Here is a 17,405-nt window from a genome sequence, read left to right as displayed (position 1 = left end):
GTTAAGGCCGCAGAGTGACTGGTATACTGCTTATTTTTCCATCGAAGCTGATTCATTACCTGTGTCACGAAGGAGGGATAGATTCCTCCGTGTAGTTCGTTTGGATATTTGCTGGCAGGAAAGCTCCTAACGAAAAGCTCCCTGTCAAAGCAGGGCAAGACTGAGGTCCACCTGGTTCTTCGCATCTCTCTGTGTGGTCCATTAACTATTCCTGTAGACACGGCCAGCCTTACACGCATCTGAGGAACAGGCGTGACAATGTAGGTTGAATTCGGGTATGTTGATCCCAGCTACCCTTGCAAGAACAACTAGTGTGCTGACCCAGTGCGGGACACGGGATTAGAGAAGAATGAAAGAGCATTAGGCCTTCAGCAAAGTGGTTAGCTCTTAAGTTTGGCTGAGAGCAGGGTTTGGCACACTCTGGCCTACAGGCCAGATCTGGCACTGAATCTGTTTTTTATGACCCTTGCTAAGAAGGGTTTTTATATTTGTAAAGCATTGTGAAAAAGGAGAATATGCAGCAGAGACCAAATGTAGTCCATCCACAAAGCCTATGTATTTACTGTCCAGCCCTTTATAGAAAAAGTTTGCCGACCCCTGGCTGAGGCTTTTTCTTTCCTCGGTAGAACATGAACTCTCTGAGATCCTTTCTAGTTCTGAAGTTCCAAAACTATGCTTCTTTGATGCAGTAGTCTCGGTCCAGATCTTATCCGAACAGCCTACCAGATGTGGCATTCCAGCAGAGAGCTCACCCTTGTTCTTAAGATGGGAGAGTATCTTTATAGTCTCTCGGGGGTGGAGGGATGGGAGAAAATATGAGATTTTAGTTTTTGATGCCTTTTCTATGATTTTGGTTTTGTTTTATTTTGATTGACGCTCATTTAAACTTGGAGTCATGTGTTGAGACGTGTTCGCGAGAGAAGGAAAATTTAACTCGTTACAACAAATAACATGACAGCTAGTTGTATCTCCTAATACAACACCAAGACCTCCAAGCATGAGCAAACAAACTAGCCACTGTAGGCCTATTTGGTGAACCAGATTTCAGCGGCACAAAATAATTTTGACAGCCTCATAGAGTTTATCATAAAGATATTTGTCCTTCCATTCCCAGCAAGCTAGTACGTCCTTTTCTGGGGCTGTGGGAGACGGACGTGGTTTTATTTATCTTGGTATCTATAGGCAAAGTTGCCAATGGGATGTTTACACAGTTTAAAATGTATACACAAATTATCAACTGGTAGCATCAATGTGAAGACAGTCTTTTTTATTACCTAAAGTCGCAATTTTTCAAAGTGCTCAATCCCAGCACATTTTATCCATGTGTATGTTATCAACATCTGAAAGGTATGGGAATTTTATTGTGCATTCTGTATTTTGTGAATACCCACTCTCAAAAGGTAAAAGATTCAAATTCAGATGAGGAAACAAAGAAACTCCTCAGGGAAGCCTTGGCCCTTCCTTCGTGCTGTTGAGGGAAGTCCATGTGAGGGGTGATGGCCAGGCCCATGCGGCCACACCGCAGACCAGAGCCCACTACCTGGAACCCTTTGCCATGGCGTTCCACTGTCCAGTCAAGGTAGATCCTTGACCTCTCTCCTTGCAGTTCCCATGTGACTAGCTGTTCTTTTTATTACATTCCTTCCAATGAACTGTTTGCACCAATTCCTAGCCGGGTGCCACTTTGCCAGCATTTATAAGAGCTGGTTCTGGCATCAGGGGATGGCGGGCAATTTCACTTGGAAGTGTATTCCCACAAGCTTAGCGCAGGTCCCTGCTGTGGCCACAGACGAGAGACAGGCTTTCCTTTTGCCACTTTTCCTAATTATCCCTGCAGTTCTCGCAGGCTGGCTGAGAGAAACCTTGAGGCTGTTGCGTGGATCTCGCTCGTTCAGGGTCCTTCCCCGGCCCTTCCCCAGGTTGGCCTCCCCGCCCCCAGCTCCTCCCTTGCATATTAACATGACATTGCGTGGCGCTCACAGAACGGAGCAGCTTCCACCAGCTGAAACCTCTGATCCCAAACCCACTAGAGAGTTTGGCTTTTGGATTTTGGCAAGAAAGCCTGTTGCCCATCAGGTCAGCATGAATAAAGATTTCTTTCTTCCTTTCTTTTTTTAAAAGTCAAGCATCAACTGACACTGCCCCCAGAGCTCTTTTTCTCAAGACAATTTAACCCCTTCTCCCAAGTACATTTATGTTCTATTCTGAATGCGCGCATTATTTTGTTTTTCTCTTTTCCTGTGAGACAACCAAGAAATCTACCCTATGTAAAGTTTGAGAGCCCGATCAATTCTAAACCATCTTATCATTTTTAAAGTATGTTTATCCAGCTTTGTAGGAAGAATGAGCAGACTGTTTGAAGGCCACATACTTTTCAAACCTTGGTTGCAACACGTTTGCCCCGTTTTGAAACTGTCTTTATCAGACCGAGAAAACGAAAATCTATTTGACAAAGTGGCACTCTGGCCAGTTTATCTTGCAATATGGCTTTAGTTCACTGAGTCTATTGATTTCCTTAAATTAATGTTTACAGAATGCTACTGAATTTTGCTCAACAGGACATTGTTCTTTTGAAGGTTTACAAAAAATTGATACAGACTGTTACTGCCATGTGTTCCTTTGCTTAGACGGAGGAAACATGGCGGGGCGGGGGGGTGGCGGGGGCGGTGGTTCTTTTTTCGTTGTTTTGTTTTAAGGACAGCCTTGAACTCTAGCCACTTCCTATAAGCGTTTAGCCTTCACGCATTTAAGTAGCAAAACATGTAAGTAGGAGGGGAGTCCACTCATAGGCCTAGAATTGTGTGGACATCACACTAACCTAATCCTGTAAAAGGTCCCTGAAAGCTGAAGCCACCTGGAGCGTCAGAGTCAAAGAGACTTTAGTCTGCAGCACAGCTGTGGCTGCAGAATCTTCCTCGGCCTCATCTGGTGTAGCGTCTGCAAGCAGTTTCGTAGCCAGTGCTCCCTGAATAATGCCAGTCCTTTGAAACAGAGGTGCAAGCATCCTATTAAAATTTAGACGCCATGTAGCCATTTGGTAGAAACTCTTAAATATAACACCTTGCTCTTTGACTGTGGTGCCCAGTGCCTAATACACAAAACCCAGTCTCTAGAGTTGATTTTGAAATTGGCCTTTCCAGGGAAGCTTATGTGGCCGTTCAGCCCCTGGCAGGATTCTAGTCACAATCATGAAATGACTGAAATAGAACTTGGGAAACACAAAGCAACTTGTCTCAATGTGTCGCCTCGGCCAATAAAAATCAGCCACATGAACCTCCTCAAAGCATCTCTCAAGACACTGCTTTGCATACACTTAATAATCACAGTGAAATGGCTCCCAGGAAGTGGATGGACTCCTCCTTAAGGTTCTAACCACCACCTTACATTCGGATACTATTTTACACTTTGCGAAGCACATTCGCGCTCGTTTTCCCATCCAATCCTTCCCCATAATGAGAGGGCATTGGAACACAATCTCACCATTCCCTGCACCCTTCCCGCCCTTCTGAAGGGCCAGCCGGTCCCTGGCTGTACACGCAGGATAAATGCGTGTGTGACTGCTAAGGGAGACCCCCTAGTCACAGCATCTTGTCACCATCTTTCATAGCTCCGCGATTCCCCTCTTCCACCTCTGGCAGGAGAATTCAGTGAGAGTGAGACGGTGGAGAGGAACAGCAATAACGTATCTGTCCTTCCCTTTTTGTCTGATAATCTCGGTGAGGAGTTACTAAAGCATCTGAGTTTATCCATTTAAGTCCACTCTGTCTGCAGTCTAAGTCCGCAGCCTGTGCCACTGCCGTCAGGAGATATGTCTCTCCTTGATCAATATTTACTTAACAAACATCAGGGATGGGAGCGTTTGTTTAGAGGAATCACGTGCACACTAGGGTGAATGAATGCTTAGGAAAGTACTTCAACTTTGTCTCCTTTCCTAGGATCTTGATGTTTGTGTGTGTGCACATGCACGCAGCCGCGTACAGATGCCCTTTTTCTTCCTAACTTCTCCAAAGACACTTAGAAGTTGTCTAGAAAAATGCCTCACTGTATATGGTTAGTACACTATTTATCCCTTAAGAGAACTCACGACGTCAATTCAGTTTCAAACATCCTGGCCCAAAGTTTGCGTTTCCTTTTGTGCTCCAGTACAGGTTAAACATTTTGGAAAGGCTCTTAGGATGAATCAGATGCACAAGCATCTTCCTTTGACCCCTTTCAGATGAGTGGAAGGGAAGAGAATGCAGATGGAAACAATAAAAGCAGTTTGATACGGCAACTCTAACTATATACTACTGATGGCATTACATCTTTTTTTAGAAGCCCAAGGAGAAAAGTAGCTCTCGAGATTTTCAAAGCCTCTTACCCAGTTTTCGGAATCAGACGTGTTTAACTCTCATAATAAACACCAACACCACAGTGTTGAAGTTTAGAGATCGCTATTCTTTCAACTTCACTCAAACAATTGCTTGAAGGCTCAAGCCAGTGCCTTCAAGGCAGTTGACTTGGAGGCATCTGGGTCTAGTTTGAGGGGTTTTGTTTCTGTGTGGGTAGAGGCTGGGGGAGGGGGGCTGTGGGAGTTATTTATTTATTTGATTTTGTGAATCGGAGTTGTAAAAGCCATCTGAAATATTCATGCAGAATTGTCTGAGAAGCCCGTTTCTGTTTTATTTACTGCACAGTAGACCAGCCACAGCGGATTAGTTCTACAATACCCGTAACAAAAGCCCAACAGCTGATGCATGTGATGTTAGGAGGTGACAAAACAGTTAAAGTATGCTGCTGGCTACAGGCAAGCAGTCAGCAGATGCAGACAAAAGGGTTTGTGACAAGAATAACTCTCTCTCCAAGGCGAGCAGTGAAGAGTATCCAAAATACCAGTACCCTTTTCTCCTTGACATGGTCTTCTTACAGTCAGCATTTTATTGCCCTTTTATAGTATTTTTTTTTTTTTTAATGGAGGAGGATGAAGAAGGAAAACCCACACACAAACTAATTCACCAAAATACTAGCCAGGATTTTACCTTCCCATCAGTTAGCCACTTCTGCCCATATATACGTTTCCTTTTCCATTTCCCCACTGAAGTTTGAAAAGAAAATCATTTAAAAGATGAACCTAAAAGATGATCTCTCTTGATAAGATCGTAATCTACTGATTGATTAGCTTGATAAGCCATTTGAGCCATTGGTTATTGGGGAGGGACCGGGGAGAGAGGTCAACGCCTGGTTTGTTTTCTGTCCATTTCAGCAGAGATCGTTCCACTGATGAAATTAGGCCAGTGGACCAGTTTTTAAAGGGGATGGAGGATGGAAAGGTATCCACGGGGAGCTGTGACAGGGGCAGGGTTTAGGTCCCCTGCAAGAGGCCGATGGGTGAGCCTATGGATGTTTCAGAGGTGTGAAAAATCAGCTTCTCTATCTCCAGAAAATAGGAGAGGCTGTCTTCTTTTTAACCTTTGTAATTCCCCTTCTATTCTCTGTGACATTCATTCAGCTGCCAAGAGCGTTTGGCAAGGTTTGGGCCAGTGAACACACTTCCAGTGGCCGCTAACCTTGGTATGTCCTGACACTTATGATGAGTGTCTGCAGGACACAGAAGGCAGGCAGCCTGCTATGTCAGGCTTTTATTATGTACTGCAGAGGCTAGGGACAGTCAGTTTAATAAAACAAATCATCCTTGAAGGTAAAGCAAGTGCGAAGAGGAGGAGGAAGACGGGGGAAAATGTGTCTTTGCCATTCACTCATTCTGATTTAAAAAAAAAAAAGAACAGCAAAACAACCACTCACCCAACACACCGCGTGTGCGCGCGCCTGTGTGTGCGCGCTTGTGCACACATGTGGGCAACTCAGGCACGGGCTGACAGACTTGAAAACATCTCCCATTTCTCCCGTTTCATCTAAGCCCACAGGGCCCTCGTGTGCTCTGAGGAGACTCAAGTGCAAACAATTGTGATGAAATGGGTGGATGCTGATAGCCCACCCCCTTGAAATATATGAGGGCATTCAAGTACCTCCCGCAGTTTTATTCTCCTCCAAATATCAAGGCAAGGAGAGGCAAGACCATTTGGGGTGAGGTTCCTATATTGGGATGCCTTTTATCAAAGCAAAGTTTCCACTCTCCTCTCCTGAAGAACACTCAGCACAGCAGCTCCCACAATAGCCTCAGAGTCCCAGCCAGAGACTTTGGAAGCCTTTTGTTTTTCCCCTGTGGCATGTCCAAAGGCATGGCCTTCCCTCCCCCTCCCAGCGGCCTGCATTGTCTTGCATTCCAGGGACTTGATTGACTGTTGCCACCTGATGCTGAGGAGATACTCTAGGGTTCATTCTGCAGATTGTTGGGTTCTATTAAAAGAAACCTAGATAAGGGATTACTTGTCACTAAGGGATTTTCTGCAGATGTTTATTAGTGATTGGAAATCCATTAGGTGTGAAGAGGTACTGAAAATATATGGGCAACACCATTCTCATAACCCTGAATTCTAAGATACCCCCCAAAAAACATCAGAAAGGACTCCCCCGCCCCTTACTCTGTTAAATGGAGTTGGGGAAACTTTTCTGGCAGAGAGGTAAGGGTCTCATTTTCATGGGTGATAGTTCTACCTGTGGATGGAATTCCTTGGCACTCAGATCAGTTGCTATACATCAATTTACCTCTCTGGAGCCACCAGAAAAAGATTAATTGCTCTAGTACTAGAGGATCTCATTATAACTTTCTTTTACCTAGCCCAGTCCATTGCATGAGTATTGCCTCAAAGTAAGCAAGAAATTAGCAAACCATTTGCAAAGAATTCATCCCTTCCCAAACATAAACCAATACCCATAGTCTCCTCTTGGGAATCTTTTGTGTCATTTGCACTTATTTTGAAAGTTACTAGCTCTTCCTTGGTTTTTCTAAACCACAGATCCACAGCTTGTCAAGGTTTTGATGCCTCTTATAAGTAGGAAATCGCATTAAAAAGGAGCCAGCATGGTTTAATGGAAAGACACCTGGATAAGTTATTTCACATGATTCTCTTCATCTCATAATTTCTTCATCTCATAGAATCTGTTTCTTTATCTATAAAATGAGTTCTGAGATCTATTTCAAGTCTTTAAGTTCTGTTTTCCATCCTTACTTTAAAATTCCTTTTTTTTAAAGTATTTAGGGAGAAGATAAGTGTGACTCTAGAGCAGTGTAGAACAAAGCAGAAGGCAGGGTCTCATTATGAACTGTTTACCAAAGATGATGGGAAAGAACTCTGTGAAGCATTGTGAGGGATACGTAGAATAGAAGCCAGGACTTCCTCTCTAAAGACATCTTATGATCAATTCATTACCAGTAGATATAAGTAGGTGAAAAGTTAAATAACATCAAGACACAAATACAAAAGATGTTAAAGGACAGCCCAAGATTACTGCCAAAAGAAATGAATGTTTAAAACAGGATAAGACCCACTAAAAACCAGTAACCAGCATGGCGAATGATAAGGAATAACAGGGTGGAGGCTGCACGCACCCCCAAAGAAATGACTTTGAGTTGTTCTCAGGCAAACCCTAGAACTCCGCTTCTTCCTTCCTCCAGGGCTCATGCTGTTCTGGATGCACCTCCCTCCTCTGACTGTCTTAAACATCAGCCCTGCTCCCTTGGCTCCTGGCTCCCCAGATCTCTTGGGGGATCCTTGGGGTGGGTGGGACTTCATCTGGAGCTGCTGCCATACCCTCTGTCCCTACAGCTCTCCGCCAGGCCAGGCCGCATCCCCGAGTGTTCAAGGAACATAGATCTTCATCGTGGATCTGTTGCCAATGGCCAGGAAAACCACTCTGATGTTGTTTCCGTAGCATTTGGCTAACAGCTCCCAAACCTAGTAGTTAGAGTGGGTAGTTGCACTGCATAACTGTTCTCCAGCCAGAATCCTTCTCTCAATAATGCCCATTTGATAAAATGTGAAGGATCCTCTTTGGGGAAGACGGAGGAGTACTCAGAAAGGCTGCTTAATGACTTTTTATTTAGTACAAGGTGACTAGGAGGGGTGATTGCTCTTCCAGGCCCTTCCCATCCCACAAATACTCATGTACGTGCAGGAGGTTGGAGAGAAAATCATCAAAGTTCAGTTGAAAACACAGATGAATTCTCAGCAGGGAATGGCCTTTGGGGTATATGGGTTTGCACATCCATGGAGGACAAGGTGATGTTTCCATGATTTTCCAGGCAGTGGTGGGGACTGTGTCCTAAGAAACTAGGCAATATCGTTGGGAGGGGCTTCTCAACATTTTCACTTTCTCTAGATTCCGATCAGCCCCCGATGGGGGCCCTTTTTTTCTGGGGTGTTATTAGGTTTCCTATAAAGGACAAGTGACTTGCCATGGGATGCACTGAATTTCTTTGTCAAACTCCAAATAAGACAGGGGTGTCTGGTATCTTTTTCGTTTTCTTTAACAGTTACTATCATTATAAAAAGGTCCACTGCACAAATTGAGAAAAGGTGTGGAGAAAGGGATCAAATGTGTTCAAAATGACAATCCCTCCCTTTTACTTCGGTGAGGGGTAAGTGTGAACCAAGATGAAAATATATACCTCTTATATATGTGTAGACAGATCTGTCTCCACATATAACTGCAGTGCATTTTACTTCCTCGTATGTCTGCACTTACTGCAAAAATAAAACATTATTAATGTATAAGTACCCCACTGAAAGAAATCTACAGAGTGTCAGTGTGTATTTGGAAAATTATGAGTACATGGAACAATTCTGTGAATCCACTTCCTTGTTGTGGGGAAAGATAGGCCATGCTTTACCATGTAACTTACAAAGAATACTGAATAAGTACATCAATAGCTATTCCTCTCCCTAGACAAGAGGTTAGACTATTAAATAAACAACTATTAATAAATAATTAATAAACACACACCAAAAACACCCACATATATACTCACTGCTCTGGGAGAAAAGGATTAACAGATAGGGATTCTGCAAAGAATATTTGAAGAATGTTTATCTTAGAGTACAATGACTTTGAACAATTCCCTTAATCTCTCTGAGCCTCCATTTTCTCACTGTAAAATGGGGTTAATAATCACAGAGATGTTGGGGGAACTGAATGACATAATTCACATTCAGTACATAACACAGTGCCTGACACATCATAAGCAGCCCCAAAATGTGGGGTTTTATTATTGCTGTCAGCTGCATAAATCACTCTCATGGAGCAATTCTAATCTCAAGGTAAAGTATTTTCCAATGTAGGATTTTAAGATTCAGTACAAATTTTGTATTTTGGGACTCAGTGTTAGTATCATTATCTTACTCTTTTTTTTGTACATAGAGAACAGGCATACCTCAGAGATATTGCAGGTTCCGTTCCAGACTGCTGCAATAAAGCAAATGTCGCGATAAAGCGAGTCACATAAATTTTTTGATTTTCCAGTGCATATAAAAGTTATGTTTTTACTATATTGTAGTCTATCAAGTGTGCAATAGCATTATGTCTTAAAAAGTACATACCTTAATTAAAAATACTTAATTGCTAAAAATGCTAACGATGATCTGAGCCTTGAGTTGCATCTTTTCGCAATAGTAACATCAAAGAGTACTGATCACAGATAACCATGACAAATACAATATTAATGAAAATGTTTGAAATATTTCGAGAATTACCAAAACGTGACACAGAGACATGAAGTGAGCAGATACTGTTGGAAAAATGGCGCCGATAGACTTGCTCCACACAGGGCTGCCACAAACCTGCAATTTGTAAAAAACGCACTATCTATGAAGCACAATAAAGCGAAGCAAAGCGCAGTAAAACAAGGTATGCCTGTACTTTATAGTGCAGATTATTTTAATATACAATTTAACATCTGAGTCAACAATCCTCTGATACCAGCAGGAAACTAAGATTTTTGCTATCTTCATCTATAGTGTGGGTTTAGTTTAGTTTAGATCAAAGGCCAATTATTATTCTACTTTTGAGAACACATTTTGTTTTCCTAATGGAAATATGATTCAAATTCTGAACGATTAGGTGGAGACTTGCTTCTGGAATACACCTATTTAATGAAGTGAGGAATCCCAGCAGTATGTCCCCTTTTTTCTACTCAGATATTCACCATGGAATCCCAGTTTTTCAGTAGTTCTGCATGTATCCTTTGCACAAGTCTTTTTCTAAATCTCTATAAAGCTGTCAACCCCACATTACAATGCTACTATATATAACAACTTTACATAAGAGAGTAGAGGCCGGCCATTTTTAGAAAATGCAGGTGCCATGTAAGCCCCTTTCTGAAAGAAAGAACTTAGCTCAATTTCCTTTGAAGAACTGGAGACTTGAAACTGAAAACTTTATTAATGCCATTGTCTCCTTGTATCAGCAGGTTCCAGAGAGATTCCTGGAAGTTGCGCAGATCACATTACGGGAGTTTTTCAATGCCATTATCGCAGGCAAAGATGTTGATCCTTCCTGGAAGAAGGCTATATACAAGGTCATCTGCAAGCTGGATAGTGAAGTTCCTGAGATTTTCAAATCCCCAAACTGCCTACAAGAGCTGCTTCATGAGTAGAAATTTCAACAACTCTTTTCGAATGTATGAATAGTAGCAGTCCCCTTTGGATGTCCAAGTTATCCGTGTCTAGATTTTGATTTCATATATATGTGTATGGGAGGCATGGATGTGTTACAAAATCAGCTGGTAATTCCTCCTCATCATCTTTCTCTCATTTTCTTCTGTTTTCCATTGCAAGGGGATGGTTCTTTTCCTTCCACCTTTAGTTTACTTTTGCCCAAGGCCCTTAACATTTGGAGACTTAAAATAGGGTTAATTTTCAGGGAAAAAGAATGTTGACACCAGTAAAGTCTATATTAGCAAGGAAGGGCGTGTTTAAAGGATGCTTCTGCTGGATTGATGGTTTATTGCGCATGGCGGTTGGCAGAGGGTGACCCGTGACGCAGCACTACTCTGTAGTCAGTGATGTGTCTCTTGTTTTTACGGCTGAGAAGGTCGGAAAACTCAATGAAACCACTTGATAAACTTAAGTCTTTTGTTTGGTTTGAACTCAGTAAGTCGCTTTTTAATCACACATTTAAAAATAATGCCGGTGGCAGATGAACAACTCACTTTTCAAAAGTACCCTAAAAGGCCAAGCTTTAAAAAGAAACATAATCACTAACCGTCAAGTCTTTCCTAAGAGAAATGGCAAACACCACAAGCTAGTACCATTTTCTTTGGAGGCAAAGCAGTTTTGTACAAAACTGACTCTTTCAAAATGAGACTGGAAATTCATGTGATTTCTAGTCATCTCTCGAAATTTTGCAATAGGTTCTTCTTGGTAATAAGTGAGTACCTATCGTTCTTCATACAGAAAAACCCCTATAACGTGTTATCATTTTCTATTTATCTTGCTTCAGATACTAAAAGGCACATAAGTTTCAAATTTATTCTTTGCTCAACTTTGTTTATGTGGTTTAAAAGAATTATCATTTCTGTTTAATATTTAACACTTTTATTTTTCAAAAAACACTATTTTCTGAATTCCTTTCTATGGTAAGGAATAAAGGACATCCCAACTTGACCATACAATTCCTGCCTACACTAGAAGTTTGTTAACAGCTGCTAGCTGACACGATCTTCCCCTCCTGAGAGGAGTACATATGAGAATGACCTATTTTCCTATACATTTCCACTCTACCCTGATGGATATTCAAAGTGGTGACAGTCTAATTTTTAAGTGTTTCTTCATTTTAGGTACAGCGTTTTAAAGAAATTGATACAGTCTCTTCTAATTCAGAAGCTAGTAATTGACCAAAATGTGAAGAGTGTATAGAATAGGAGAGTTTGGGAGTTAACCCAAAAGACACAATTTCAGCACACATAAGAAAGCTAGCTGCTATTTCATGCTTTCTTCAATGGTTCTCCTCTTTTATCTTTTTCTTTTTTTTTTCCAGTTTTTCAAAGGTGTACAAAGTCCCATACTTGCTTTTAAAAAGCCGTATGGCATTCACACTTGTTTTCTTAGATGGGTTTTGTGTGCAGATGCAGTAAGAATTCCTTTTTTATTCTAATAGTGTTTTCCAGAACCCTCCCTCCCCTTTGGTAACTTGATCTACATCTCCTAAGGTGACAAAGTAAAAAAAAAAAAAAAAAAAAAAACCTGGTATTTAGATCGTATACAACATAAATATCATTTTTTCCTTGATTTTTATAAAAATTACATTTGACTTTGGAGACTGCAGGTTGACCCATGTAACTAGGTGACCCAATCGCTGTAATTTAACATCATTTATAAATTCTGCTGATGGACAGGAATGTATGAAGGCAATTATTGTCAGCACAAAGCCTTAAAACCTGCTGACTTTAAGTTAAACGGCGGGGTCCTATGATGCCTGCGTCATTCAGGAGACACGGCCTCTTGCGGTGTGGACAGAGTGCAGTGGCCCGGGCTGGAACACCGTAGGCCTCACTCTTCAACCCGCAGCCAAACACATCGCCCAGCTCGCAGGCTCCTACACAGAGCCATCAGAGCCAATCTGTTCTTGTTCCGGCTTGTTGGGGGAAAAAAAAAAAAAGTGTTCGGATAATCATCACATTGGAATAAAATGAAAACCAAAAAAAAAAAAAAAAAAAAATCCAATCAGCACAAAATAGGGAAGCAATCTCAACTTGTGGTCACACTCTTTCGCCTTGCTTCACGCCCAAGAGTATGACATTCATTGTTCACATCAGTATAGAACTGGGTCTTTGCTGTTCCATGTAATTCACATCACCATTGTGTTGCCATTTGCAAGGTAAAAGGCAAAACCGTAATGTCTTCACCTATAAAGATAGATTGCTAGTATCTTCCTGATCTGGGGCAAATTCAGTATTGATTCCAGGCATATTTGAATTTTTAGTATTATTCTCCCCTGCCTTTCTAATTGAAATAGACAAATTAAGCAAAAATGTGTGTTCACAACCAAATGTTGATGCACTTATCTACAGTAATATCCTCTCAATGTTCACTGAGGCATAGAAATTGTTTCAGAGTAGAAATTGCAAGCGTGAGGAGAAACTCACCTCATTGTCCTGGAAACAGAACTCAATCATTTTGCTCTTAGGTGATTCTTTTCTCTTTCACCATCATAAAATCTTGTGCCTCCCAGTGCATTGGAAAATGACAAAAGCCTATCTCTCGAAACTCCTATTTAACAACTTTTCTTTAAATCACTATCTTTCCAATCTTAGCTCAACTCTCACCAAGTAAAAATTGGCGACTTGGGAGAAAGTTCACTTTCTCTGGTGGGAGGGTGAAGGACTAGGAACAGTTTATGTAGGGAAACAAAGTCTAAAGTCCATGTTGAAATACCACATTTCCACTTATTTTCTGCTAACCCTAAATTATTTTTGCATCTACACTTGAGGTTATAGTCTGTGCCTAGACCTAAATGCACCAGCGGGGGGATTTTTAAAAATCCTTCAAAATCCCAGTTTTTTCCCACAAGTACAATTGTTCTTGTGCCTTCTGTGGCTTTCGATTTCATCTTTTTGACTTTATTTCCAATTACTACAGCTGCAATAAACACTAGATTTTTTTTCTGGCTGTTTGACATAACGTTGATAGCTATGCATATTTTGTGTCTTTTTAAAACAAAGCAGGAGAATACGTTTTTGAAGAAGAGAATTTTTAGAACAGTTTGATACCGCAAATTATTTTTTCCTCAATTGTTTGAGCAGCATTCGAGTTTTGAAAATTCTTGTAGAAGCCAATTTTTTGTAACTGTGGTGCAAATCTTGTGTTTTCTTAGCCTAATGAAAAGTAGTATAGAAGCAATATTTCATACCATGTGCTATATATGTGTGTGCAGATGTGTGAACATAAAAACACATACACACATATACACACATGTAAAAATATACATATATATATGCGTGTGAAGTGGAAAGCTTACCTTTTCCTATCTAGATTTAAGGACCTATTTTAGGCATTTGTTATGTTTTGTGAAAAGAATGTTCTATTTGCAACAACAAAACATTTAATTCTTACTGTATCTCTGGCTGTTTAATGAGGACATTTCACTTTAAATGGTAAAACAACGTGGAAGATGGTAGAATGTAGTAATTATTTAAGGAAATGTTCACCCACATATTCCTGAAGTTTGCTTTGTGCCTCCAAGTATTATTTCATTAAAGTGTTTTATGTTTGCAGAATCTTTGTTGCTGTGCTAGGGATGTGGGTGAATATCATTTTTAAAAATTTTAAAAACAACAAAAAAAAGCAAAACAAAAACACTAAATCAAGAGGGGAACTTTTATAAAGCAATGTAAATATTTAACCTCATGGCTGTTGTTACATAAGACATGAGATTTTAATAAATAACTACATTCTCACAACATCTGTTGAATTTATTAGGAACACTTCAGTGACTGTATAGACAGTTGAAAGCATTCTTGAAAATCCTGCTCTCTACTTTTAAAAGATAACAGTCTCTTTCATCAGATGTCAAGGGCAAGGGTAATGCAGTTTCTGTAAATTTATGAAATTTCTTTTCTATGTACATGAAGACATTTAGTACGTAACCTCCCTCCCCCCCCACACACATACATGCATACACATACAGGTTAATATTAAGTCATAAAGCTAAAGATTTGGGGGCTTTAAAAATAAGATGTCCCCCCAGAAGCAATCACAAATTCATCAAAGAAAAAGTGGTTTGCAGACTCCCCTGAAAGAAGCAGTGTACATGTGAGGACAGAGCAGAATCTCTTTGCCATGTATATTATAGAATCTTCATTGGTGTGAATAGTACAAATGTTTCGTTCTGGTACAAACTCTGTGTTTGCAAATTACAAGAAGCATTGTTTTCAAAAAGCTCCCCTTAAAAGAATGTAACTGGTTTCTATGAGTAAGCAGTTACTGTATTGCACTTACATGTGATGTTGAAGGAAATGCAGTTTTGTTTTCTGTAAATCTGTTGGTTGTAAACCATCCATAAGACTAAAGCTAAAATGCTCATATTCAGAGCTGGGATCAAAACTGGTATTTAACCTTTGCATCTTCTTATAATCATCCTTCTAAGAATATAACAGAATCTGGAAGCATCTGGACTTTGAGTCTTTTCAACTGAGCCCTCTCTCAAACCTGACACCCCCGAAAATGCACAGACATGAACAGAAAAGGCAAACAGACTGGCCCTCTTTTGTGAAAATGGCTTCCTTCTTTATTTTTAAAATATTCAAATATTCTCCATAGGTGGGAAAAGCAGTTTAAAATTGTGTATTACCACTTCAAAATTAGAATTAGAAAAGCAAATGTATTTGGGGTTGATCTCAGCAATACCCAGAAAAATCAAAGGTCCTGGCTTCCCCCAATATTGTCCCAGCCATTTCTCATATGTATATAGTATAAACCGTGATAAAACACTGCCTTTATATTATTTAGCAATATGTTGTAAATAGCATTATTAAGCTCTTTTTTTTTTGTAATAAAGACCCTTTGATTTGAATATAGTACAATAACTGAACTGATAAAGTCAATTTTGATTTTTTTTTTTTTAGCTAGAGGCAATTTCAATTGTGGATTTTTGTTGTTGTCTATTGTTCTGAAGACTTTGCATAATTTATTGGTTTAATTTATCCTAATTTATTTGATGAAGGTGTACAATTTTGTATTACCAAGGATGTACTGTAATATTAATTGATATGATAAAAAAAATGAGACTCCCTGTCCATATTAAAAAGTAAATAAAAAGGTGCAGTAGACAATTGATTTTAAAGTAAAAGTAAAAAATTTAGTTTGGCAGCTACTAAATTTTAAAACAGGAAAAAAAAAATAGATGTGGGGGGAAGGGTGGGAAGGGGGTTTTACTTTGTGTGTTTAAGCTTTTGTATACTCTCCAAACTTTTACCTTTTGCTTTGTACCACTTAAAGGATACAGTAGTCCAATTGCCTTGTGTGCCTTCCATCTTCTCTTAAACTGAATGTATGTGCAGTATATATGCAAGCTTGTGCAAAATAAAATATACATTACAAGCTCAGTGCCGTTTGATTTTTTTTAAGCATGGGACATTTAATTTTTGGACCTGTGTCCAGCTGTAGGATAGCAGGCTAGTTGTGACTGTGATATCAGTGATGGAGTTTTCCTTTCTCTCCCCACACTTGGCACTTTATTTTATTTATTTATTTATTTTTGGCCACGCAGCTTGCAGGATCTTAGTTCCCCAACCAAGGATTGAACCCATGCCCTCGGCAGTGATAGCACAGAGTCCTAACCACTGAACCGCCAGGGAATTCCCTGGAGTTTTCTTTTTATTGCAATTCTTAATTATGTTGATACAAACCTAGGATCAATGCATGCAACTTCTAGAAATGATCTCTTTTATTTCAGACGTTTGCGGTAAACGGCTAGATTTCTGTCTGAAAACTCTTCTCACAGATTTAACTTTAGCCCTCAAAATTTAAAAACAACAAACATTTTGGTTCAAAACAATGTTGTGAGCTAAATTCAGTTCAACGATTGCTAATGTCTCATGATTTGGAGAACAAGGAAAGATGTTCCCCCAAATCACAGAATGGTAAATATATTATTTGAAATATGGGGAGTGAGAGCATGTATTGTTTCTACTTGGTTGAACTCAGAACTAAGTCCTAATGTAAATTCAAAACCTTTCTAAAGTGTTCCTTTAGACATGACTGGCAGCGTGTTTCTGAGAAATACTAAGAACATTGGTTGTATGGCTTTTGAAATTTTTCTTTATCTCTTTTGCTTTGGTTTAAAATCGTGTCTCCTTTATCTTCGAATCAGGAGCATGAAGAATCAGCAGAAATCATTGACCCTATTAAATGTCATTTACAGCTGCACCTCCCTTTCCATCTACCATATTATTGTTCAGTGAGTCTTCATCTCTCAGATGGCTTCATTTGCTTTTCCCCTCAATGATGAAAACTTGGTATTGTGACCCTGTTGTCATGAGGGTGCTTAGAACCAATGCAATCTCGAAACTATTAAGTGCTAACAGTACTTTTCCACTTTCAGCTCTTTTTCTATCAATGGCACAAACTTAAATTCCAGTCTTCCTAACTAAATTGTGCAAAAGAGCATGCCTGTGTCCCTCTAGGCCAAAATATTTATTCCCGGGCTTCCCTGGTGGCGCAATGGTTGAGAGTCCGCCTGCCAATGCAGGGGACACGAGTTCGTGCCCCAGTCCGGGAAGAGCCCACATGCCGCGGAGCGGCTGGGCCCGTGAGCCATGGCCGCTGAGCCTGCGCGTCCGGAGCCTGTGCTCCGCAGCGGGAGAGGGCCACAACAGTGAGAATCCCGTGTACCACACAAAAAAAACCCCCCCAAAACCCCAAAATATTTATTCCCTGATAGGAGAAAGAAGGGAATTCCCCCCAACTCCCTTCTACCTGCTCTTGAAAGGGAGAAGGCATTTGTGGTAATGTAATGACTTCCATCTTCTG

General features: G+C 40.3%; 1 protein-coding gene across 9 annotated transcripts in view; it reads left to right on the top strand.

Moving 5' to 3' along the window:
• Window positions 1-15,974, top strand: part of PROX1 (prospero homeobox 1) — a 53,499-nt gene extending 37,525 nt beyond the window's left edge. For 5 of the 9 annotated variants that reach the window (XM_067029804.1, XM_067029824.1, XM_067029813.1 and 2 more), the window contains one exon: window positions 10,343-15,974. In XM_067029804.1, the coding sequence (XP_066885905.1) occupies window positions 10,343-10,531 (189 nt within the window). In that variant the 3' untranslated portion in view covers window positions 10,532-15,974. The remainder of the gene's footprint in view (window positions 1-10,342) is intronic. The other 4 variants (XM_067029836.1, XM_067029858.1, XM_067029846.1 and 1 more) reach the window with 1 other exon arrangement.
• The last annotated feature ends 1,431 nt before the right edge of the window (window positions 15,975-17,405 follow it).

This window comes from Kogia breviceps, chromosome 1, assembly GCF_026419965.1.
Source record: "Kogia breviceps isolate mKogBre1 chromosome 1, mKogBre1 haplotype 1, whole genome shotgun sequence".
Taxonomy (NCBI): Eukaryota; Metazoa; Chordata; class Mammalia; order Artiodactyla; family Physeteridae; genus Kogia; species Kogia breviceps.
The sequence above is the reverse complement of the archived record's forward strand: the minus strand, read 5'-3'. Positions and strand labels throughout refer to the sequence as shown.